Source organism: Lathamus discolor, chromosome 2 (assembly GCF_037157495.1).
Source record: "Lathamus discolor isolate bLatDis1 chromosome 2, bLatDis1.hap1, whole genome shotgun sequence".
In the NCBI taxonomy this organism is placed as follows: Eukaryota; Metazoa; Chordata; class Aves; order Psittaciformes; family Psittacidae; genus Lathamus; species Lathamus discolor.
The window spans coordinates 74,841,352-74,866,646 of NC_088885.1; the positions used below are offsets into that span (position 1 = coordinate 74,841,352).

General features: G+C 40.8%; 2 protein-coding genes across 4 annotated transcripts; both read right to left on the minus strand.

Annotated features, from left to right (window-relative positions):
* Positions 1-238: 238 nt before the first annotated feature.
* Positions 239-10,921, minus strand: LOC136008365 (serpin B6-like). Of its 3 annotated transcripts, none has more exons than XM_065667482.1 (8): positions 10,854-10,921; positions 8,373-8,482; positions 7,755-7,932; positions 6,655-6,792; positions 5,444-5,561; positions 5,054-5,196; positions 2,413-2,580; positions 239-1,597 (listed from the first exon to the last, which is right to left on the minus strand). In XM_065667482.1, the coding sequence occupies exons 3-8, from the start codon at positions 7,920-7,922 to the stop codon at positions 1,193-1,195; spliced, it is 1,140 nt and encodes a 379-aa protein (XP_065523554.1). In that variant the 5' UTR covers positions 7,923-7,932; positions 8,373-8,482; positions 10,854-10,921; the 3' UTR covers positions 239-1,192. The 3 variants fall into 3 exon arrangements, with proteins under 3 accessions (XP_065523554.1, XP_065523555.1, XP_065523553.1); XM_065667483.1 differs by lacking the exon at positions 10,854-10,921 and adding an exon at positions 10,644-10,808 and having other exon boundaries at positions 2,413-2,508; XM_065667481.1 differs by lacking the exon at positions 10,854-10,921 and adding an exon at positions 10,644-10,806.
* Positions 10,922-11,095: 174 nt separating this feature from the next.
* Positions 11,096-24,235, minus strand: LOC136008364 (heterochromatin-associated protein MENT-like). The gene is made up of 8 exons (XM_065667480.1): positions 24,183-24,235; positions 22,179-22,355; positions 21,006-21,092; positions 19,318-19,455; positions 17,037-17,154; positions 16,350-16,492; positions 13,677-13,844; positions 11,096-12,121 (listed from the first exon to the last, which is right to left on the minus strand). The coding sequence occupies exons 2-8, from the start codon at positions 22,344-22,346 to the stop codon at positions 11,720-11,722; spliced, it is 1,224 nt and encodes a 407-aa protein (XP_065523552.1). The 5' UTR covers positions 22,347-22,355; positions 24,183-24,235; the 3' UTR covers positions 11,096-11,719.
* Between the last annotated feature and the right edge of the window lie 1,060 nt (positions 24,236-25,295).

A 25,295-nucleotide genomic window follows, 5' to 3' on the forward strand; every position in this document is an offset into this window, starting at 1 on the left:
AAAAGGTAGCAATGCAGTCCTGCGCAGAAACAGCCTTTGGTGTTGGCATTGTGAAGATTTTTAGCAAAGAGCCTTCCATCAAATGCCGTGGCAACCTAAATAAGCACCACAGGACTGCAGGACTTGGAGAATATTTGGAATGCGTTGTCAAACCCAGCAAGTATCCAGAAGCTGGTTGTACTCTATCAAGAGGTAACTGGGTTTCTTCATACTACAGATTTAAGAAATAAAGGCATCATTTATGGTTAAAGTCTTGCAGCACTTCAAGTTCTTTTATTATTTCAGGAATAGAAACAGCAAAACAAACCAATAACTGTATCAGGAAAGCTATTTCAGCTATATCTTTGGTATTATACAGTTGCATTAAAATGTTTAAGAAACAATGAACAGGAAAGATCTATCACAACAGCAGAAAGTCTTTGTTATTTAGATATTGCATAGGCACCATATGCTTTTTCATTACACTCTTTGAAGGACTAGAACCAGCTGATAGGTAATAAACTCAGGTGTCCTGTGCTGATAAAGCACTTCTCACTCAACAATTACCCTACAAGGACAAAAGCCTTGTAGGTTTTTTGGGAATAAAAATATGGTGCAAAGCCATATTTTTATTCCCATTCTTGCCTAAGCGCTTGTCCAGTTATTATCAAAAAACCTATTTCATCAGGTTGCTTAGCAACCCTTGGAACAGGCTGCTAAAGGCTCCTTTCATCTCTAGGGAATGTATCAACAGATTAAGTGGATGAGTCTGGAAGGAAAAGAAATACAAAAATGACGGGGTGGGAGGAAAAAAGGGGAGGGGAGCTGAAGACATGCTCCACCCTTGTCAGAACCAAATTAACACTTTCTTTTCCAGTGGGAAGTCACTGCCCAACTCTACCAGGTAGCCACAGAAAGTAAAGCCAAAATGGGAACTGCAAGGAGAGAGGGAGGAAGCACTGGCTGAGCCAGTCAGATGTTTCCTGTGTCAGCAAGAAGTTAAGACATCTCTGCACTGAGGTGCACCGGCTAAGAGTTGATTTAGATGGCCTTGGCTCCATGTATCTAAGCAGCTCTCTTATTCTATCAAGCCTGAGATGAAGACCACAGAATTGGACTCAGGCACAGCTGAAAGAGACAATGAGTGCAAGAAGAGTAGCCCTATTCCAAAGAAACAAAGTTACTGTGTAATGGCAGCCAAGACATCTCCTTTCTAGGGAGAACAAAATCTCCCACAGAACAAAATGGTGGAAGTTTTGTTGTGTCGGATGAAGAAAAGGAAGGGATGATCTGCAACGAAGTCTTCAACAATCATCGCGCAGCGCATCATCATCACTCCTGCTGTGGCAGCTGCTGCTTCAGTGCCTTCTTCGTTGACTTCCACAAAGGACTTGTGAACCACTTCTGAAAGCACCAGCTCATTGCCAGCTGAAATCCCTGAGAAGTCTGCCTTCCCTAAGTCAAACGCATCAGGCATTCCCATGCTGCTCAGGAGGGGTTTCAGATCATAATTTTCTTCCAGTTTAAATCTGGGTAAAGACACCTTCACCTCTATGCATTCCATTGCTTGTGGATTGAGCCAATCTGTCACCTTCTCGTATGTCAGTTCTCTTTCCAGCTAAAGAAAACCCAAATATTTAATTAAAGACAGTTTTACTCAGCCATAAGTAGTAATTACTGTGTTTGTTTATACAGTGCATAACATGCATCTTTTTTCCAGGGTTTAGAGCATCTCAAGCCAGAAACGCAAGTTTGACTTCTCATTAGAGAACTACAGCTTGAGCCAAGATCAATCCCACATGCTTTTTGGTAGATACAATAAGGATCAGTCCCTTCCATGTAAAGTTTACTTTTATAAAACATGTTAGATTGGGGGCTTTTTACATTTTGCATATGGGAAGCAAAGGCAGAGAAGAACTAATGACAAGTTCCCAAAAAAAACAAACCCAGTTCCTCTATTTCTTAACCAGAACATCCTCCTTTGGGTTGACAGGCTAATGAAAAAGTCTACCCACAATGCCCCTTGCAGTCAGCATCAGAAAACCTTAATAATAAATTCTTGTCCAGGGCATGAAATAAAAAAAAAAAAAAGTCGGATCTCCACAACAGAAGAGATCCTACATTTTCCTGTGAGCTTGTTTCTCTGGAAGTGGGCAGGGATAACCTGCCAGCTGTTCAGAACAGAAGATCTATGGGACAAGCTACAGGCCTTCCTAAGAGCTTCCCCAATACCCCTCTCACCACATATGCTCCTAAGCACACCATGCCCTCACCATAACCACAGCTAACATCTGGTGCTGAGGAGGGTCAGGTCTTCAGCTGGTGCTGAGCACCAGTGCCATAACAGCTCTAGAATGGAACTGCAGTTCTATATGCAATATCAAACTTTCTTCCCTGGAAGGACACAGACTTGCATTTATCTCAACAACTTACACTTTCCAAGCCAGTGGATCCATCCTGAATTGCATCAGGGAGCAGGATAATCATGCTGAGTTCATTACCAACATAAGGGAGCTCAAGGATTTTGGTCTGCAAGTCCCAGATATAGGTCATGTTAAACTTATCCTTCCTGCACATCATCTGCACAGGTCTGGTCTCTTCCTAAAAGTAAAGAGATGTTATCAGGTAGTACTGAGTGAGTATGCTGGTCTCAAAATACAAAGCAGGCATCCAGTTACTCAGGGCTTTTAAAAATTTGACTAAAGAGAACCAAACACACCACAGAGCTCAGCCTCACCACTGCCTTTTGCGAAGAAGTAAGGATCCCCGAGACTTAATTTTTAGTTACTGATGTGGAAATTTCTGTCAAGTTTCATTTAAGGCAAAAAGGCAAAGACATGTTTCTTCTCTTAACAACTAGTGACAAGCACTAAACAGAGCTCATAAGAAGCAGAACCCATGTTCCTTGGTTTAAATGAATGTAAGCTGTTTCAATGTAGGTATTTTAATTTTTAGTCTATGTAGCTTCAAGTGCTGTAACAAAGAGAAATTAAAATATTTTAAAATTATATTACAAATACTGAGAAAGGAAGAACATTATTTTGAATTCTTAAGTCACATGGATAGTAAGAAGGTATAAGATTTTTCTCCTAAATTTCATTCTCTGGTATCTCACTCCATTTTCACATGGTACATCAGCTACTATAATTCACATAATTATTTAATCTCTTTTCAGTTAAGAGCTTCCTTACTTTCTCCTTTACCTTCACGAGATAAACATACGTAGTTTTTTTGTTTTTAAAGTAAAGCCCATTGAAACAATGCCCACAGAGAATATGACAGAAATTATCTTGCAGCAGCGACACATGAAAAAGATAGCAGCCTTCTAGTATCTGAAGGGGGCCTATAAGGATGCTGGAGAGGGACTCTTCATTAGGAACTGTACTGGTAGGACAAGGGGTAACAGGTTAAAACTTAAACAGGGGAAGTTTAGATTAGATATAAGGAAGAAGTTCTTTACTATGAGGGTGGTGAGGCACTGGACTAGGTTGCCCAAGGAAGTTGTGAATGCTCCATACCCGGCAGTGCTCAAGGCCAGGCTGGACAGAGCCTTGGGTGACATGCTGTAGTGCGAGGTGTCCATGCCCATGGCAGGGGGTTTGGAACTAGATGATCTTAAGGTCCTTTTCAATCCTAACTATTCTATGATTCAATGATTCTATGAATAAGCAAAGAAAAGGCCCCACAGCACATGAAAATCATTTTGTTGCAAGAGGCGCATCAGAGAAGTAATGTCACAGGATGATGGAAAGGCTCTTGGGATGTTAATGTAACTCTTTCCCACTGGGCACATTGTAAGACAGCTATCTTAAAACATCAGGTTACACCTCAGATTGCCAATTGTTCATTTGAGTCTACTCACACACTTCTGCAGGTCATCAGTGGCTAGTCATTAATAGGATGAAAATACAAACTTAATGGATAAAGTGTTACAAGGAAAGAGACTTGCAGTTCTCTATGTGTCTAAAAGCAAGTTCCTTGGGTAAGCCAAGGCTGCATTCCCAAATCCTACATCTTAACTTTCTCCAATAGTTCTCTGGATCCCTTTCCTAGTTTCAGGACATCGTAAGTCTGTACTAGTCCAAGGAAAAGAAAATGGAATAGCATGCCTGGATACCATGCTAGCTTTTTCAAGATGCTTCAACAGTGAGAGGGCAAGGCAGCAGTAACCAGGTCAGTCCAGTGGTTTCTGAAGTGCTGCAGTAGGGAGTATGAGGTGTGCAGCAACATTCCCTAACTAAAAAGTGGTATTAGCAGTTGAAGCTAATATGTTTCATCACTGGGGGAGGGATGGTTTGAAGTCTAGCAGGAGGGCTTCAGTTTTGAATAGTGTTTATTTTAAGCAGAGGAGTTAAGGAAGTCGTGTTACCAGCTTTTGCTAATGACATCTGGAGGCAGACCCAGAGTTTGAGATGATCTTGAGGGGCAGTCATGGCCTGCTAATGATAGTAGCCAAGGCTTCTTCAATGGCACTGATATATTTCCAAAAGCAAGTATAGCATGGAGGTCTTCAAAGAAGACTTATTTTTAATTTTACATTTGTTTTGGATCAGTTCAGTGGTAGAAATGCGGGGCGGGGGTGGGGGGGAAGCAGTGACTGAAGACTTACAAGTTTTGCACACATGTAACTGCAGCTTTCTGCTTACAACCTAAAGGAAATTTTCTTTTCTTATCCTCACCAGTTTTATCATGAAATAATTAAGTTCACAAACTTCTGTGAAATTGTTCACAACCCACAAACAGCATGGCAGCTTTACTCAACTGTTCTCTTCAGTTCTGAGTTCTGCAATTACGTAGAGAGCTACTTCTCACAAACAAGAAGGGCAAAAGGAAGAAAGAGACAGAATGAAAGAAATACTTAGTTGTATATTTAAGTTTCTAGTAATTACATGAAACCTAACAGAAACAAAACAAAGAGTGCTCATATTAAAGTTAGAGGATATAAGGGATTTCATACACCCTACCCAAAGTAACCCCGTTTGCATGAATTTTTTTCCTGTCTTCAAAATTAAATGTACTCATTTCAGAGTGCTTCAGAGTAACAGTGGATTGCCAGCATTTTAGCACATCATACCTTATTTATTTGAAATGGCACTTCTGCTGTCCTCTCTTTGTCAAACTGCTTTGCCCAGCTGCCTTTGAAATAGATGGCATTCACCAACACAAGTCTGGTCAGTGAATCGAGAACGCCCTCTGCCAACAGGTTCTGAATTTTACCTTTACGGTACATATGGGGAAAAAAAAAAAAGGTTTTTTTTTTTTAAACAGTTTGACATGTATCTAATTATCTAATATAGTACCTACTCTGTAATTAATGTAGATGAGAGAATTATGTACCAAACAGAGCATGGGCTCAATGTTTGTTTGTTTTATTTTTTAATTCACAATACTGTATCTCAAAATAGCTCTTTATCCAACCCAGGGCTGACATTAAATACAACACAGCATCTTGCAAAACACTCACCTTCAGTCCTTTCCTCTACCCAGCCATTTATTTGTTTTCTGGAATCCTCCCACGCACACATGAAGTCAGTCTTTTCTAGTCCAGCATGGTAGGATTTTTGACTCAACTCTACAAATGACTAACATGGACATTCAGAATAGCTTTTCAACAACATTTTACTCTCATTCAGCCACAGATGATTCCTAAATACACCAAGAAAATCTGCCCACCCTTCTCCCCCAGCTTCATATTGAGCCATTGAAGTTTTCCCTTCACATTCCTATTAGGTTTTATACCACCTATTTGAAACAGGAACTGTTCACCATATGTTAAGTCACATGCTAAAGTTCTACATAACTGATGTAGCTAGGTTTTTTGGTTGGTTGGTGTTAGTTTTTTTTCTTCTTTGAGAGAACAAATGATTTTGTAAGCTTCTCTTGAAATAAACTCATTGTTAAACCTCCTAAGCTAATAGAAAACTCTTCAGAAGGTAAACTAATTTTTCTTAGGAAAAAAAAAACATACCTTCTGTCTGATTTAATATACCTAGATCTTTATTACACAGATACAAAATTTTAAAGTACAACCCATGTAAGTTTTATCCATTAGACAGATGAAACACTACCATTCTTCATAAAAAGAATCATCATAAATTACTCCCCGGAGGGGAGGCTAAGGAGGGAAAAGGAAAGAGAGGGGGAAAGTTGAGCCTTTTATCTTCTTCCTCTTAGGCAATCATCTAAAGGAACACATGTAACACAGTACCTACTATCCTTATTTAGATCTTCAGATAAGGAAAACCTTTTAAGTCATTTATTCCTCTCAGTATGGTCTTTGGACGGCTTATGTAACAGAGGAACTACAAAATACTGCCCATACTGAATAGGAATGACAATTCTTTTGTATCATATTTACACACTATCAAGGGAAAAGAGGTACGTCAACTATTTGTCCCACAGCCAAAAATATGAATGATCATGGAATCCTGAAGAATTAGGAGTCTGATGAATTTCATAGTGCTTTGCACCAGTTGTGCACTTGGGTCACAGGTTACGTAAAAGGAGCTTCTCCACCAAGTTCAGATACCAGGCTCTGGCATAACCTACTGCATTAGTAGGTGTCAGCCCAGAAAAACTGGAGAGTAAAATCTAAAGCTTGTCTTAGACCTCTGAAAGAAATAGGAAGCCAATACATTATACAAAAAAAATTACACAAATTTAATGGTTACTTACTGAGAGAAACTCAAATGTCTTTTCCCCATAAAGTCGGTTAGCAGTCCTCAGTATATATTTGGTGTTTGGATCATTAATTTCAGAGAGAAGTGACTGATACCCATTGTGAGCATCCTCAGCTTTTTTCAGAGAAAGCACCTGTAGAAAGACAAACATCCTCAGCAAGAGTCCATGCCCTCCCTATACATGCTTGCTTCAACATTATTTTTTCTTAATGACTTTTGGGGTTAAAAACTGACTTGAAGACAAAAGACTTTTCATCAAGCCTCCCATCTGGAGCTTATCGTGCAAGTCACATATGATGTACTCAGACAGGTGTACAAGTACTGAATTAGGGAGTGAAAGTGTCAGCAGTATTCAGTTTCCTTCACTCAAGCCAAGCATTACAGGGTCGCAAAATCATCAAGGGTGGAAGGGACTTCTGAAGATCACCTAGTATAACCCCCTTCCTCAAGCAGGGCCATCTACAACCAGCAGCCCAGGACCACGTCCAGATGGCTCCAAGAATGGCAACAATACTATTTTAAAGGAATTCCCATACATTTAAAAATCCCTAAAAAACTATGTGTTTACACTCCTTTTCCACTTCCCAAAATAGGCAAACATAGGAACAAAAATGACTGATTATACTTTCAATAGTCAGTTGCATATGTAAAAAACACACCAAGTGTATTTGCCACCTTAGCAAGTTTAAAAAAATGTTAAGCCTGGTGACATTTTCAAAACATGTATAGTCTGATATTAAGCAAAAAGAACATACTGGAAGAAAGTATTTTATGTAGCTTCATTCATCAAACCTACACAAAAAACTAGGTAACTCTTAATGACATACTCAAGGAAGATCAGTCTCAAAAGACCAAACACACAAAAACCACACACAAAACTAAACAGGAACCTCTGAATTTCATACCAAAGGAAGGTTCTCCTATAAAACAAATAAAACCAGGTACTGCTTACATACATACCAAATAAAGACCTCTGCTCTTTGAGACCAGAATGACAATAATAGTCTAGCAGAAGTTCAGGTCACAGTCCGTAATACTGATCTGCTGCTCATATAGTCCCATCAAATTCAATACACTAGGTTTACTGAGACATACCTTTACTATTTGGGCTCCAGTGTTACCTTTTGAACCCAGCAAAACCATAGACAATGCAGAAGAAATACTAAAAGGAGAAAAGAACAGATTCTGCCCACTTCTGTTCTCACACAGCTTTCTTAAGAGGTCGAGAGCAAAAGCGGTATTTGCTGCACAGAGGCTATCCATGGTTCAGAACCTGGGAGATAAAATATAAAACAAGAATGGCTCAAATTTATTCTAATATAAACTGACAACTTATTTCTGTCTTTTACATTGCCCAGAATACGCAGAAAATGTCACAATTAGATTGGAAAATTATCAACTCACTGAAAAACTGATTTGGTGGAACAAGCACCTTAAATGCCATAGTAGGCACTTAAGTTATTTTGGTGATTTATTGTTTACTTTTGCATTTAAATCCTATACCTATAAGAGGGATAGCAACTCCCACCTGTGCCATTAGACTCTTCACTATGTAAATAATACTACATCTTTTGAGACAATCAGATACAACAGTATTTTCTTTAGGATTTATAGAATCAAGTCGCTTTTGACCTCACAAAGACAGTTACCTGCCTTTACAGGAAAGCAGAGCAAAAGATCAGGTATCACAATAGCAGAATTACGAACTCTTACCTTGTCTAAGTCTATGTATCTTCAGTATTACCTTCAGCTTACTGATACATGTGCATGCTGTGTTTTATACCTAACAGCCACTCCGGCAGACGTCTGCAGAATTACTTGACCTACAAGATTAAAAAGAAAAAAAAAAAAGTTACTTGGTCAGCATGTTGATTAATGTATTTCCTCCTATAGTTCAAAGAAAAATCAAAGTCCATTTCAGTTCCATTTTATTGCCTGCAACACGGAAACACACACACACAAAACCCAACCCTGCTTATAGATAACTTTATGGGACATGCACAGTGCAACACACGTAATTTGTATGTACGCAGTGTGTATCAGGCATGTGTATGCCTGATACACATTATGTACATCAGATGTGTAGGCAGCTAACCTAAGATTAAACCACACACCTATTAATGGAGCAATAAATACTAGAATTCTGTCTTAACTGTAGTAAGTATCACCAAACATTTTAAACTACCAGTTGGCAGTAAAGCCATCTGCATTTTTTCCTTCCCTTAAGGCAGTGCCTACTGTTGATACGTTACTACAAAATAAAAAGACAACACAATTACCAATTCATTATCTCAAAAAAATAGATGGAAAGGACAAGTTTCTGCATTCATCATTTTCCACCTAAGAAAATTTTCTGCTAGTAGTTCCACTATAAACAGTAGTAACTTTTCTCCCATTTCTCTTCTCTCATAACTGAAAAGGAGGGCGGAGGTGGGGTGCAAGACTAAGTGGAAACAATCCTCCAGTTCTGTGTGAAATGAGTAATTTAACTACACATACTTTAAAGCAGAACTAAGAGGCACTTTGCATTTTCAGTTTGTGGTGGTTACAGCAAACCCCCAGATTTCCCTACTGTCCTAATATCTGCAGATTACTAGTACTAAGATTTTTTTTTTGACCTGTAGGCCAAAACGCACAGGAACAGTGACACCTACAAGCAGTTATTATATAGAAAGTTTTTGTAGGGCTGTCACACCAAGCAAGATCTAACAAACAAAGGGATATAACGCATACTATTTACCTACCTGAAAATCAGTGCATTTAATCAAATTATAAGTAACATTTCAACAGCTGTTATCAGCTATTGTTCCCAGGCTTAAAGTCAAACACACAGCACTGTGCCAGCTACTACGGAGAAAAATGACTGCTACTGCTGAACCCAGGACATACACAATGGCTGCACTTTAAGGAACAAAAAATGTATGACACAAGCATATATTTGTCACTCAATTGTAAACTGTATGCTGCAAAACCCTCAGTGATCACGGGGTTTGCTGACAGCAACCCATTCCTCACTCTGGTCTCCCTGTGGAACTTCCTGGGTGCCCTGACCCTGTGCATTGAATCTGAAGCATATATTCTCGGCAGTAGACCCCTATGCTTTAGGAAAGTCTTTAGGGACAGACTGTATCTACCTCCAACAGCAGATATACACTACAGTGTCTCTCCCAGCTACTGTTTTTGCCATGGGGGGACCCGGCCGCAGCAGAGTGCAGGGAGCTTCAGCCTGTGGCCCAAGAGACATATGCCACCAAGAGTACAACATGTATTAGTGCCGACTATATTCAGATGCCTCCCTATCCAATGTCAGCTGCCACAGAATCACAAAACAACTGTTTCAAACACAGTCAAAGGAGGAACTCAGGGTGACGAACATCAGGTGGTGTCCACAGAGGGAGCTGCATATGTGGCACGGACATTTCTTTTTCTACCCTCTGAACCAAAGCAACCTTTCTCAAGGAGAAGGTGGCTTCACTTAGGTTTAGGAGAGTCAGGACAGATATTCAGACACCTGAAAGGTAAAACTGCTAACAGCTCCAGATAGCTGCTCTTCGCATCACACCCCTTTGGGGCGAGCAGCAGGATACAGGGAATGACACAGCTCCATGAGCACCCACCACCACCGGCCCCCAGCTCCGGGAGGGCCTCAGCAGGAGCAGACAAGAGCAGGGGGCCACCAAGGTCCGACCCCATCCCAGCAAGCTCAGGCACAAAAAGACAAGGGTTTGGCACTCCCTAGGATAAGAAGACCCTCCTCTGGGCCCCTGCTGGACTCGTCACCAGGAAAGACATCAAAACTCAACATTTCTCCGTGCCCCCATCATTTCTACACATGAAATACGCCCTCTACACGCCACTGCGACTCCAGCTGGCAAGAAGCACAAACCACGAGAGATAAAAAAGGGCACAAAAGCAACGCCGCGCAGCTTCTACAGCACGGGCTCCCCGTAGGAAACGGCATCCCCAAGCCAGCGGCACACTCACCCCACCGGCAGCTGCGCCTCCCTCCTCCCGGAAGCGCAGCGGAGCCGGGGTAAAGGCCGGCAGCTCGGCCCCTCCTCAGCCGCGCCCCGGCATTGAACCGGAGGCTGCGGCACTTCCTTGATCGCAGCGGCCGAAGGGGAAGGGCCACAACCACACCGGCCAAAATGGCGGCCTGACCGCCGCCTACCCCCACCAAGAGCCATTGCCTACCTCACCGTTACCCCCCCCCACACACTTTAGTATCTCCCTGGGCGCAGGTGGTGATTTTCCAGCTCTGCCTCCCTCTCGTGGCAGGGCTGACAGGAAACACCCAGCCCATGACAGGTTATAATTGTTATTGATCGGTTTTGAACCAGGGCTTGTTTTAAACTAAAATGAGATGTTGCTACTCAGGCTTGAGCCCTCCTCGTGTACCCGAGGGTCTGAGTGAGGCAAACTAGCCCCTGTGGAGGTGTATTTTTTATTTTTATTTTTCTAAGGAAATCTGTGGAGTGACATGTGAAGCTAATTTGAGGTTAAATTCGGAGCTGCTGAAGGTTTACACCTGAGATGTGGAAGGAAGACAACGGGATGGCCACAGGCCTTGGGTGTGGAGGGTCTGCCTCTAGCTGCGATGCAAGGACCGAATCGAGGGCTAAGCAGGATGTAACTGCTGCAGGCTGGGAGTAAGTGCTGAGACCATATTTGAGTCAGGGGCTCTAGTCATGGGGGTGAGGAGAGGGACTGTGTTAACATGCGCTTGTATACACTGCTCAGAGGTGAAGGGGTAGAAATGCCACAGCTAATAATGGCTAGGACAGAGCTATCCTTGATGGCCTTGTCTGAATGACAACCATGATTGCTCTATGGATGCAAGCCATTGTACCCTCGTCTTGGCCCTGGCATGGTTGTCCCTTCAGGGTAAGAGGGAGGGCACAGGAGAAGCTGTGCCTCCTGCCCTGGGGTGTGCGGCTTGATGGAGAAAGAGTCAAAGTCCTTCTCTACCTAGTTGCAGCAGGAGTTTCAGGTTTTGGGATTTGCCTCTGTGCTGGCAAGCAAGCAAGCATCTCTGGCTCTGCAGGGCAAGGAGTAGCTGACTAGGGTGAGCAGAGTCTGCCATAGAAGAGAATGGTTTGTGATTTGTTGTGTCTGATGAAGAAGAGAAAAGGGTGGTCAGCTTTAAAAGTCATTGTTGGTGCTTTTGATCTCAGCACCAGAACACCTGTGGCAGCTGCTGCCTCAGTACCTTCTTCATTGACCTCCACAAAAGCGCTGTGAATAACTTTTGAGATGAAAAGATCCTTCTTCACTGACATCCCTGTGAAATCAGCCTGAACGGGGTCAAAAGCATTTTGTATTCCCATGCTGCTCAAAGTGGATTTAAGGTCATAATTCTCTTCCACCTTCAACTTGGGCAGGTACAGATCCACTTCAGCTTTCATCATATTGGCTGATTTGGTCCATTCAGCCAGTTTCTCATAGGTCAGCTCTCTTTCCACCTGCAATGAGTCAAGGAAGAAAACAGTTGGAATATGAAGGTCAGAGACAACACATGCACATACCACTGTCATAACACTCATGATATAAGGAAAGCAAGTGCCTGGAAAACATAGGGTTAAAATACTTTTAACTTAACTTAGGTCTAAGGGAGAGAGCAATGTTTGTGTTGTAAGTCTGTGGTGTGATAACAGAATTTAGTATTCTTACTAACGTGAGTGAATTATTTCTTACCGTCCTTCTAATTATCAGTTAGTTTGGAGACAGTGACTCCTGAACGTCTGCTAGCTTAGGATGCTCCTTGTCTGCCCATCCTGTTTTGCTTGCAATAAATTTCGTGTGAAGGTCACACTGTTCTAACTCTTTGCCAGTTGTCAGAAACTTACAGATATGGCTGGTTTCAGCTAGTTTTGTGATTACTGGGGCATCCAACTGTGCCAAAGGTGAAAAGTACGCTGTGAGGAAGACTTCTTACTTCATCTTGAAGACCCCTGCCCATGACTGTCGGAGGGCAGTGCACAACTGCCAAAAGGGAGGAGACTTATGATAATGAGTTCTTAAACTAATTGTAATAGCCCCCTTGATCTCTCAAGGAACCTAATGAATATGCATGTTTGTGTGTAATAAATATCTGTTCTCTTAACCCCTTGGTGTGCAAGTTAGGAGGAGCGATTACACTTGCACCTGGGTCCGAAATAAACATACCTGCTTTATAACTCTCCTTGAGTTGTAGAGTCTGATTTCATGCTTCACTCATCAAGAACACGTAAAACAAAACCCAGCCACCAGCAATGGCTACAGCTGTAACATGCACCATATTCATAAGGCATGATCCTGCAAAGTTCTGCGTGACTTATACTCCTATTTATTTTCTTAAAGGTGGTGAGGTGTAGGCCTGAAACCTCAGAGGAGTTATATTTTTTTTCCTGGTGTGAAGAATATTGCTTTTTTGCAATGTGTGACTTACTTTAATAAGCTCTTGCTTTGTGTGTATATGGATAACTTTTCTCTTAGTAGTGGGAAATAAGTGGAATGCATGGGACCTGAGGTGCAAATAATAAGATGCTTGTTCTGATCTGTTTAGATTCTGGAACTTATGCTGGCATGAACATGCGTGACTGTTGATACCTTCTGGGTCGGGATAGTCAACGCTTAGTTTGAGAAACCGCCACAAAATACCAGGTGCAACTCTGGACTGCAATGATATAAAAATTAATTAATACAGCTCTTAGGAGAAGATAACTTTAGAGTGCAGTGATTCAGATTTGGTCCTTCCTTTGTTTGTGCTATTCTGGCAGTAGAAAAGAGGATGCAAAACAGTCTAAGCCAGTTGTGCAGACATAGTTTTTAGATGCATCTGTAAGTAAAATACCATGTGTGCAATACTATCAGATGCCCTCAGCTTAAGAGCTGGGAAATTGTGGTGTTAATGAAACAAAGTATGCACACATCAAAACCTATTCTACCATGATTTTGAAGCTCGTTTTTCCTCACTTTTTTAATCTATTTTTGTTATTGTATCATAGTGTATGTGACAAAACAGCAGGTCAGTTTTACCAGCTCCAGACCAGTAGTGTTATCATTGATGTCATCTGGTAGGAGGACAAACATGCTCAGTTCATTTTCCACATACGGCAGCTCAATGATTTTGAATTTCATGGTTGTTTCATGGAGTATCAAAAATGTATCTCTCAGAAACATCATCTGTACCAGTTTAGTCTTGGTCTGTGAAAAAAAAATCAGATGTGAAAAAAAATAAGACATGAAAAAAATAGTTACTTCATTCCTTAAAATGGAAGTTTACTTGCTTAGTTGCACTGAAAGCAAAAATTTGCAAACAAGTACAAGACACAGCAGCATTTGGATACACAGTACCCTTTTCTTCCTACGGTATCCCATACACTCTTCTTTTCAAAGTCATTGGGATCCTTACAAAAAAATTATCATAGGCACATACATACTTGCTAACTGAATCACGTCATGTATTTCTTGTTTTAAAATAAAGGAGTTAGCTTTGATAAGCAAATAACTGCTGTAAGTGTTTCATGTTTTCTTCCAAAAATTACATTTTTGGAGTAAGGGCCTTGATTGGGGGAAAAGATGTTCACTTTCTTCCTGGGGATGCCATCAACCTTTTTTTCTGTTTTATCCTTCCGGGCAATACTGATCATCTCACTTTGCTTCTGAACCATATTTTCTGTGACTTGTGCTGGCTTTTCCTCTTCCCCTTCCCCAGACCACAGAGGACTGGATTACCAAATAGAACTGCATTACCCTGTAGTCTTTTGAACTCCTATTCTGTGCTTTGTTCACAGAGCTTTTACTAATATATCCACTCTCAGCTTCACATTGTTACATTTGAGTGCAAAAGTTTATCTGTTCACAGGCTTTGCTATGATGTATCCTGTGCATTAAACTGTCTCTGTGCACAACGTATTGGGTTTACATAGCAAGGTTTTTGTAGCAAGGGCGTGCAGGGGGGACTTCTGCGTGAAGACTTAAGAAGTTGCCTCCATGTCAGGCAGAGCCAGTTCCAGACGCACCACTGGTCGAAGCTGAGTGAGTCAGTGGTGTTGGTAACATCTTTGTGATAGCATAGTTAAGAAAGGGTAAAAACTGCTGTGCAACAGCAGCTGGGAGAGAGGAGTGAGAATATGTGAGTGAAACAGCTCTGCAGACACCAAGGTCAGTGAGGAAGGAGGGGAGTGAGTGCTCCAGGCATCAGAGCAGAGGCTCCCCTGCAGCCCATGGTAAAGACCACGGTGGTGCAGATAACCACCCTGCAGCCTGTGGAGGACCCCACACTGGAGCAGGGGAATGCCTGAAGGATGCTGTGACCCTGTAGAAAGCCTGCACTGGAGCAGGCTCCTGGCAGGACCTGTGGCCCCATAGAGGAGCCCATGCTGGAGCAGGTTTGCTGGCAGGATTTGTGACCCCACAGGGGACCCATGCTGGAGCAGCCCTTTCCTGAAGGACAGCACCCCGTGGAAGGCACCCACACTGGAGCAGTTCATGAAGAACTGCAGCCTATGGGAGAACTCATGTTGGACATGAATGACTATATCCCATGGGAGGGTCTCCACATGAGCAAAAAAAAATGCGAGGAGAAAGGAGCAGCAGAGACCATGTGTGATGAACTGACTGTAATCTCCATTCCCCATCATTCTGCACTGCCTTTGGGGGATAGATAGAAGAGTTTGGAATGAAGTTTAGCCTGAAAGAAGGAAGGAGCCAGGGAAGGTGTTTTATATTTGGTCTTACTACTTATTAACCTACTCTAATTAATTTACAATAAATTAATTTCCTTAAGCCAAGGCTTTTTTTGGCCAGGATTGTAATTGGTACATTCTCCCTGTCTTTATCCTGTCCCAGGAGCTTTTCATCCTGTTTTTCTTTCTCTGTCCCATTGAGAGGTGGAGTGATAAGAGAGGCTTGGTGGGCAGCTGATGGCCAGCCAAGGTCAACCCACCACAACCATGTATCATGATGGATCCTAAAACCACACATGTAGCATAGTAGGTATATAGTAGGTTTTAGGTACACAGTCACATCATTGACATAATTGCTTCAACTTGCCTGGCACACAAAAGGTGTTTGCACTCATAATCTACGTCAAACAAGATACTTCCCATTGACAAATAATTTTGCTTGCATTTAGCACAGTCCAAAAATCTGCATGTAGTCAGCTACTGTGAATCATCAGTGCACTAAATACTGTCAGCTCAATAACATGCCCTCCATGTATGCTGAATACATCATCCTCATGCACTCAGCTAAAATGACAGCCCCATGAAAATTCCCTCTGAGGTTTTATGCAACACCCAGAGGACAAACAGCTTGTTCAGTTTCCTTGAACTCAGAGTATAGTCTGTGTCTTAAAAACAGAAGAGAGCTGTAGGTGTGTAAACAGTGCTCTCAAAAGCAACTCAGTCTCTTTTGAAAGTGGGACCATGGTACTTATTTCCTCTTTTCCTTCAGCTACTTAACCATGGTGTTCTCAAGTGTCTTGATACGGAAGAGCTATTAATTAAAAATCTTATGAATGTGCACGGATAAGATAATGCTGAGTTATTTTCACAGTTGCTGTTCTCACTGAGTTTATACCATGTGTCCAGCTACAAGGAGCATTTCAGTGGCATATGAAATGTGGGTGAAGTATTTAGAGGTTTCTTGCTGCTCAGCAATAGACATATTAACATATGATAACAGGCATATAGACAAGGAATTTACCTTGCTCACTCTGAAGGGTGTCTCAGAAGTATTTTTCTCCAGAAATTTCTTTTCCCAATTTCCTCTGAAATAAATGGCATTTACTAAGACCAACACAGTGTGAGAATTGAGAGATCCTGCAGGCAGCAAACCCTGTATTTTCCCTTCAAAATCAGATAAATAGACTGTTATTTCAGTGGGACTATATAACTCACCAATTTTAATTGTGCCTTCTCTATGCCTACCTCTCTAGCAAAGATGTTTGCATTTGGGAGGAGTTTTTACTGTACCTTTTTCATGGTGTACATATGGTTAAAATGGCTTTTGAAGTACATCAATACTTACTGCAATTACGACAGTAAATGGAATTGGAAAGTGGATAAAGTGGAATAGCTTGGCTATTCCATGAAGATGGTTGCAGGCAGCTGAAGAAAGCAGAAGTAAAAACCTCACTAATCAGAGTGAAGCCCATCAATATCTACCTGTGCCTTCCTCTGAACAGAAATAATTCAGAAGAGGCTATGGCATAAAGAATCAAGGGAAGGACCTTGTAAGGAGCATCAGTTTGGAGAGAGACATTCTTTATGCTTTTTAACTGTGCTTTGCTCATTACCTCCCCTGAGTTTTCAAGACTACAAGAGCAATAAATGTGCAAATACAAATTATTTGAAAGCTAGACAAGAAAAAAGCCACCAGAGTGGTACTTACTCTCAGTTTCATTTTCAACCCAAGAACTGATTTGTGCTCTGGCTTGTTCTGAAGCTGTCTTAAAGTTTACAGCTTGTGGCTTTGCATTGTAATAGCTTGTAATGAGCTGTAAGAATTTCTGAAAGATAAAATTGAAAAATGTATGCTTATTTAGTTAAGTTTGAATTAGAAAAATGTTAGAAATAATCAACAGATTATACAATCAGCTGATACTGATTGTTTTAAACAGGATGAGACTTAAAAATAAAGTCTAATACATACTATACTACATATTAATTAAGGACTGATCAAACTTCAGTCTCAAGGAATCTGATGCTTCAAATTTTTGTGTTTGAAATCCAAGACGCAATTTGTAATTTTGAAATGCCCCATGAAACATTCTTCTTTTGGGTTTTTGTTGGTTTGATTTTGGTGGTTTGATTTTTTTTGTTATTGTTGTTGTTGGGTTATTTTTTAACTTCTCAAAATGACCTTTTATATAATTTAAATACTTCCTTCCTGCTTTATGAAGTAGAATTCATAAATCATAGGATTCATAATTCATAAATCATTCATCATTTGCCCAGGGAGGTTGTGAATGCTCCATCCCTGGTGATGTTCAAGGCCAGGTTGGACAGAGCCTTATATGGGATGGTTTAGTGTGAGGTGTCCCTGCCCATGGCAGGGGGGTTGGAACTAGATGATCTTAAGGTCCTTTCCAACCCTAACTATTCTATGATTGTAATTCAGTACAAGAGGGAAGAATAGTTTGATATGAAGTTGAAACAAGCCTTTTAGTTTGCTACAGAGGTGAGGAACCTGCCAAGAGTTTGTGAGGACAGTAAAGGATCAGGCATAAAGGGAACATTCTGGTAGAATAAAGTCATGGGGAAAAAGCAGAATTAATATTTGCATTGCTGTCTGCTGTGAAACAGTTCATGGAGATTCCCAGAGGAAAATTCTTCAGATTTCCTGTAAAGCATGAGATTATGGAGAAAATGAGCAATGAACTTCAGAAGGACAAATTACTAATTACTTAGGAGACCAAACAAACTCTAAGATCAAAGAATAGTAATCTCATTTGAAACCACCTTCCAGGAAACTGGAAGATGATTAATACAACATCAGTTTTTAAAAAGATGTCAAAAGTACAGGTGATTACAAACTCATGAGTCTGTAAGGGGCAAATGAGTAGAATAGGTGTAGTGGGTGTAAGAGTAAACATGATGTATTGAAGGAATGTCAACAGCATTTTGTGATAGGAAATCCTAAATCACAAATCTGCTGGCGTTTTTTGAAGGTGTTGGGAAGGGTATGGGTAGCAAGGCTGAGCCATTACAGTCTATCTATTTGGATTCCAAAAGACATTTCAAAGACATTTCCTAAGACTTCTCACCAAAAGCTGAGCATCCATGGAGTACAGAGATAGATCCTGTTTGTTTGAAAGACTGGAAACCGAGAGTAGGAGGAAACTCTTCACAGTGGATGGTTATTACTACTGGAGTACTAAAGGGATATCTGATGAAGTTTGTGCTAAAGTATCTATTCTATAAAACCAAGGTCTAAATGTTTGCATTAACATATAAATATTAAAATATTTATAAATGATACAGTGAAATGTAAGGTACAGAAAATTATTATTACTGTTTAGGAACGAGGTACCGAAGCTACAATGGGCAGTTGATAGGAAAAGAATCTGACCAATAGCCGTCAAAAGGCAAATGCAAATTCAAGGATTACAAAGAAGGGAGTAGGGAACAAAAGATAGAATATCAGAATAGCACTGTATAAAGCTATGGCAAGCCCGTTTTCTGAGTTCTGTATGCAGCCCTGGCCTCCTCTGTCTCAGAAATGCTAGAGTATAAAAGATACAGAGACAGGTGAGGAGGATGACCAGAGATATGGAGAAGCATCCTTTAGAGGAAAAATAAACCAATAATGATGCCAACAGGCAACAGTCGCAAAAGACACAGCCACTGATGAGGGTTCCCTAGATGAGGGTTGCAGTACATTCAAAACGCAAGCCTGCAAATTCATGAAGTCCCTGAGCTGCAGATAACTTGGTGACTGCAGCAGATTCCGGAGAAACATCACTACACAGCATGCCTTGTTCTCATTCATTTCCTAAACTGCTGCCCACTGTTATAGACAGATGGACCTCTTGTCTGTCCAGGGCTGCCCCACATGTCTGTCCTGGTGTGCTCCCTGAAACCACAGCGGCATCATCTGGAGATTTTTTTATAATCCCTATTAACAATCCCTCTTAATGTCAAAATACTCTCAAGTAAAGTTGTAAACTCACGGGCAGTAATGGGTAGGTCTTTTCCTCATACAGTCGGTTGGCACTCTTAAGCAAGTAGGTACTTCTGGGTTTGTTCAAGGCAGACAGAAGCTCTTTGAAGCCAGAGTGGATGTTTTCAGCTTGCTTGTGCTCAGGATCCTTGGGAAGAGACACCAATTAGTATGGATTCTTTTTTAATTAAGACGCAGTTCTGGGGGATGGAGCTGTTTTTTTGATATGTTACACATTTGCAATACTGTGTATAACTGGACAAAATGTTTCCTGTCTGTGGGGCGATGATCTGTTTCTGTTGTGCCATGCAGGCCTTTGGGGACATCAAGACCCAGGAAGTTGACTCTCTTCCATTTCAGTCATGGTCAGGCCTACTTTTCAGTTTCACAAGGCCCCATCAGTGCAGCCCGGCAGCTTCTGAGGAGGTGCTCTGTTCTGACAGGCACTAATGTCAGGGCATGAACTTACCAACTATTCAGATTTTCTCTGTTTCTCATGAATTTTGTTGTTACTATTTGGATTTTGGAGGGAGCTTGTCCTGGATGTCAATGTTGATGGTCTCAGGGAGCATGTGAGCTGTTGCCAGCTGTTGCTTTGCTGATGGAAGGATAAACTGCTACCTGTTAGCTACTCCCCTCCAGCTGCTTGGGTGCAGTCTCCTCCTTCGTGGTGTGTACCGTGCCCTGCACATGAGACACCGAGAGTGTGTGCCACTGACTCATGGTGATTTGTCATAAAGTTGGTCAGGTGGCATTCCCTGCTCTAGTGTTTTCTCACTCATGCTGAGACAGGGGTTGCTAGGAAGGACTCCTAGGAAATAATTTAGTAGCCAGAGGGCATGGAATAGGAGAGGCTGGATTTTGCAATGGGATGGGAACAGACTTGAAGAGGTGACAGAGGGAAATATCTGAAGGACCAGGTTAGGCAGACTTTGCTACAACTCAGAATGTCAGTGAGTTGATAAAACGAGCATGGATGTAATGATTTGTCTTGAAGATCAGTCCTCCTCCATCTAGGAAGAGAATTATGTGATTCCCTTCCCCCTTTTATTTCCAGTTTGTCTAATCTAGTTTCTTTGAGCTTTATTTTAGTTTCTGTGCCAAAGAAACACAGCTTGTTTGAGTTTACAAGCCTTTTTGTGCTTAGGGAGTTAATTTGATGAAGAGCTAGTTCCCCCTTGTGGCAAGTCTCTGGCGAGCTGATGAACATTATGAACGTACATTATTTTAAACAGGAATCTTGTTTGCCTGATGTGTCCATGCATGAGAAAAGTGGAAGGGAGTTTATTGTGAATGCAGTAATTGTTTTTCACTACAGCAAAAAAACACTAAACTGAAGCTGCTAAGAGATAGAATTGTCCTAAGCATATTAGGAGAATTGATTTGTTGATGCTTCCATAGACCCACTAAAACCAAGTAAGATGGTATTAGGGCAAATCAAAGTGCCATTAGTATCTCAGTTCTGCTTTTGAAGGCCCAAGTTCATGAGTTTTATAATAACTTTGCCTGCTTCTTTGCATTTGCTCTTTCTATATATATATTTTTTACTGAAGTGCTATAGTAGATACAGACTGAAGACAAGCAGATGTTGAAAGGCTAACAGTAAACTAAACAGTAAACTAACTAAAGCAGTAGTTGTGTTTAACTATCTCCTTCTCAGAGATTTTATTTCTATGAGTCTTTTTTTATAACAAATACCATCTTTCTTCTCTTTGGACTCCCCAGCGAAGGCCTTGTTGTCTCAGATGAATTTTCTTCTCTTGCAGCCTGGTTAAAGTGAAGAACCTGTGATGATGATAAATATTCATAAAAACAGCTTGTTATTTGAAGATAAATGTGCTCAAGAGTTATATGTTAGTTTTCTATGGTAATTCACCAGTCATGCCCAATGAAGTTTAGTCTTATTCAAGTTATTAAGGACAAGACCTTACTCTCAATTTAGCCTCTATAACTGTATCATTACTGTATAGAATTCAATCACATGTACTGCTTAATAATAGATCAATATTATGGCTGAAACATTAATTTCTTTATGTAAATGTCAATTTATTTGGGTAAATGTTTATTTTGTGCTTAGCTGCATGGAATTTATTTTCAGATCATGACCAAACACAACAAAGAGCATAGTGCACTTCAGAATCTTACTGCTGGGGCACAAATGGAAAACTCTGCATTTAATGTGTTGAAGTAAATGTGTATAACCTAGAAAAGTACAAAGATTGAATAATTCTGCAAAAGTGGGCACAAGTGAAGTTATATTTTCAGTAGTATTATGTCCTCATTATTTGTGGGAAGATTACTTCATTTATGGACTATGTCACAAGCAAAGGTATTTGTACTGCTTCTGTGCAGGAGAGCTTACTAACTTTGTTATGCAGTATGAGAAAGCAGATATACTGTTTCCAGAACCACCTGGGGTCTAAAAGCAGTGATACTATCTCCAGCTTTTCTTTTTTGTAGCATGTCTTAGCTCCATATTATTTTTTTAATAAAGTTGTCTTTTTATTACTATTTGAGCACCATATCAGGTGGATTATTCTGTTCAAAGGACAATTAAAATGGAAGGTAGTGATCCAAGTAAGACCAGCAGCAGCCTTTAATGTCTTTAACTTCTCCCTGGCACACCACTTGCAATGCTCTAGGAGATGTAAGTGTAAGCTGAATGTTGGGGTGTTGCAGAGCAGGGTGATCTTGAAAATAAAGTGGAAGAACAGTGACCTGCAGGATTGCTGGCAGCACGAGCAGGGTTATTTCCTGTACCAACAGTATGTTCTACTGTGTTGTTCCTTTCTGTTTTACATAGGCTGAAGAACAATGCAAGTTATGTGGCAACAACCTGTGAAGTGATATCCTGCTGATTTCAGAGCTTACCTCAGCCATCTGGGTTGCAGTGTCACCTTTTGCACCCAGGTAGACCATGGCGAGAGCAGTTGCAATACTCCAAGGAGAAAAGAAAATGTTTGGGCCTCTGGAAGTTTCATTCAGCTTTTTGTAAAGGTCCAGAGTGAAGCTGTTGGTTGACACCGAGAGAGACTCCATTGATACAGCCTGAGACAAATGAGTGTCAGAGAGAGGTGGTGTCTGCTTCTTTGCTTCTTTTAACAAATACAAAGCTGCTAGTGGGAGATAGCCTGCACCTTCTCAAATACAGTGTGAGGGTGTCCCTGTAATGGGTAAAATACTGCACAGAGACCAAGTACAGTCAGCTAGTAGGTCTCTTTTTAAGACCTGCGTTATTTTCCCCTTCCCCATCACTCCTCCATGTCCTCAGCTTTTTTATTTATGCTTCATCAGATGAGCACAATTTTAGCTAGAAATGTTTTCACAGACCTAACTTGTTTCAAAACCCCATTTGCTTAACTTTCAGAATTCTTCAGTTGTGAGGGAGTGAAACACAATTATTGGTCACTGTGCTGCTTTGAGCTTTTTTCTATTTCTTTAAACTTTGTGTGCTATTATTTTCTGCTGAAGAATCATGGTGAATTCATGTGATTCAGTACATGTATCTTGAAGGCTACTAGAGATCTATAGATTTTTATATGTTCTTGGTGTAGGTAAACCCACATTTAGAAGCTATTTACTGTTTTTCAAATAAACTCTTGTATCTTACATACAACCCCATATAGTTTGTGTTCTAAACAACTATTTTTCCCTTTTTTTTTCCTGCCTTCTGATCAGAACCTTTTCCATCCTTGTTTTACTTCTTTTTCTAAACATGATTTTACAGGACAAAACTAAAGCAAATGAAAGCAAACCAACAGCAGGATTAAACTGATTTTCCACATGTGGATCCAGGTCTTATTAGCACATTTTCTATCAGTCTAATACTGTTGACAAATATTAGGATAAATTCAGACATTTCTGTTATCTTCACCAGTAAAAGGACTACTAAAACATATATTGAAGTCAGTGTAAGATGGCATCAGGTGAAAGGTTAAGCATTATAACAACAACAGCAACTGGACATTTTAATCTATCTTCACCCACAATTTACATGCTTAAATCAAAACCTGCTGTCCTCAAAGCCAGCTACCATGCAGTGTTAGAGATGTCCAAAAACTCTGGGATCCTTAAGTTTTGATTTCAAAGCCTCCCATGGCTCCACAACTGCTCTGAAACATTCTCAGGGGTGCCTGAGGTGCATGCCCTGCAGCCTAGATCACACCTAAGTACTTCTAGGACCTTCAAATCAGATCTCTCTTACTGCTGTGCCCAGAGAAGCTGATACTCCCAGAGCATATCTATGGAACATGGCTGAGCTGAACATTTTTGCCTGAAGAATTTCAAACTGACTTCTCCATCTCCTGTTTCCAGAGAATACCTGAACTGAATCTGCATGGAGCAATCAAGCTTTTCTCAGACTTGAGAGAGAGAGCATGTGTGTGTTTCTTTGAGTTTCACTGGTTCTATTAGCCATTTCAGTCATCTGGAAAAGGAAATGCCTGGATGCCTGTTCCAGTAGTTGTTTGATACAAGTGAAGTAGAGGCTTGAACCAACGCACACAATGCTGAGCATCCAAAACACCATGCTACTGAGTCATGTTGCCTTGTGTGCTCAATTCCAGGATCAGTAGGAAGGTATTCTCTCCTGCAGCTTGTTCTCAGTCCTCTGATCCTAAATTGGCTGGTAACCTTCTGACAGGTGAGGAAACTCTCTGCCCTCTCAGGCTATGTAGGTTTTGTCTAAGCTGAGCTTGTATTCTGCTCACTGTGCCCTGGCAGAGGGTTTTCCTAAGGGCTACAGTTTGCGTTAAAAAATGAGCACTCCCTTCCCCTGACTGTTACACCACTATTTAATCACTCAGATCCAAATAACATGAATTTGCAAGACTTTCAAAGTAAAGCTAGTTATTTTGATATGAATATCTACACTACCTGAAATCTTGAGGGAGAGAAGAATTAGGATCTGTCTTCAGTCAGGATCTGTGGTGGTCTGTGAAGCAATGAATAGTTTTGGAAATGTAGAAGTGTTTGCACCTCCCTTCTCTACATCCTATGCTTGTACTAATGTACGTGTTCCCTCATTTATTCCTTTAAACAAGTTTGATTAGCAATTCTCCAGGTTTACTCTGCTCTTATCTGTGTGACTTCTGTTAAAACGGCATTGATGCATTTCCTTTGCAATCATTGTATGTCTTTTCTGCTACATTTATGATTAGTTAGGAATGGCATCTGCCCACTAGTATGACACATACAAAGTAAACCAATTACCAGCATGCAGTCATGTGTAAAAAGCATTATTATAAAGTGTACAAGTCCATATTTTGAACTAGAATTACAATTTTATGCTTATATTCACTTCAAATCTGACTGGTAAGTATGCCATGCAAGGGTTCAGGAGGCATGATACACATGCCTCCTTTTTCACGCATTTTGTTTTTAACTGTGTGCAGGGTTTGTGCCTGGAATATCCATCTTATTTTCTTGCTTTATGAATGTATTAGACACTATTATGTTCAGTTATGTGTTTAAGAAATGCTTCTGCTATGTATTTGAAACTGCTGTTGTCTATTTTTTAGCTAAATGGGTAAGAGAAGTAAAAAACCTGAACATCAGTTAGTGGTACTACAATCTACAAAGATTGGCCAAAAATACAGGAAAATGAAGAAAGGGTACCCAAACTGTGTAGACACTCTTTGTGGTATATTCCAGCTGCTGCAAGATCCTGTTTAGCAAGAGAGAGAGAAGTTTCAAAGGGGAGCAAACTGGCTGAATAAGAGGTGCTCTTGATTTTGCTATGCCAAATGGAAATAGTGAGAGGAAATAAGTGAATTTCTGCAACCAGAATGGTAGAAACAAAGTTTCAGAGCATCACAACACCTGACCTGTTGACCTCAAGGGATTGCCTTCTGACAAATGGTCATAAAAAGTCTTTTGATAACATTAGCATACTGATGAAGTAATTATTTTGGCCTTTTTCAAAGCCATCGTTTGTCACCATCTTGCACAGCATGGATGTGAGGTCTTTCTGCCTGTTTGATGACACTC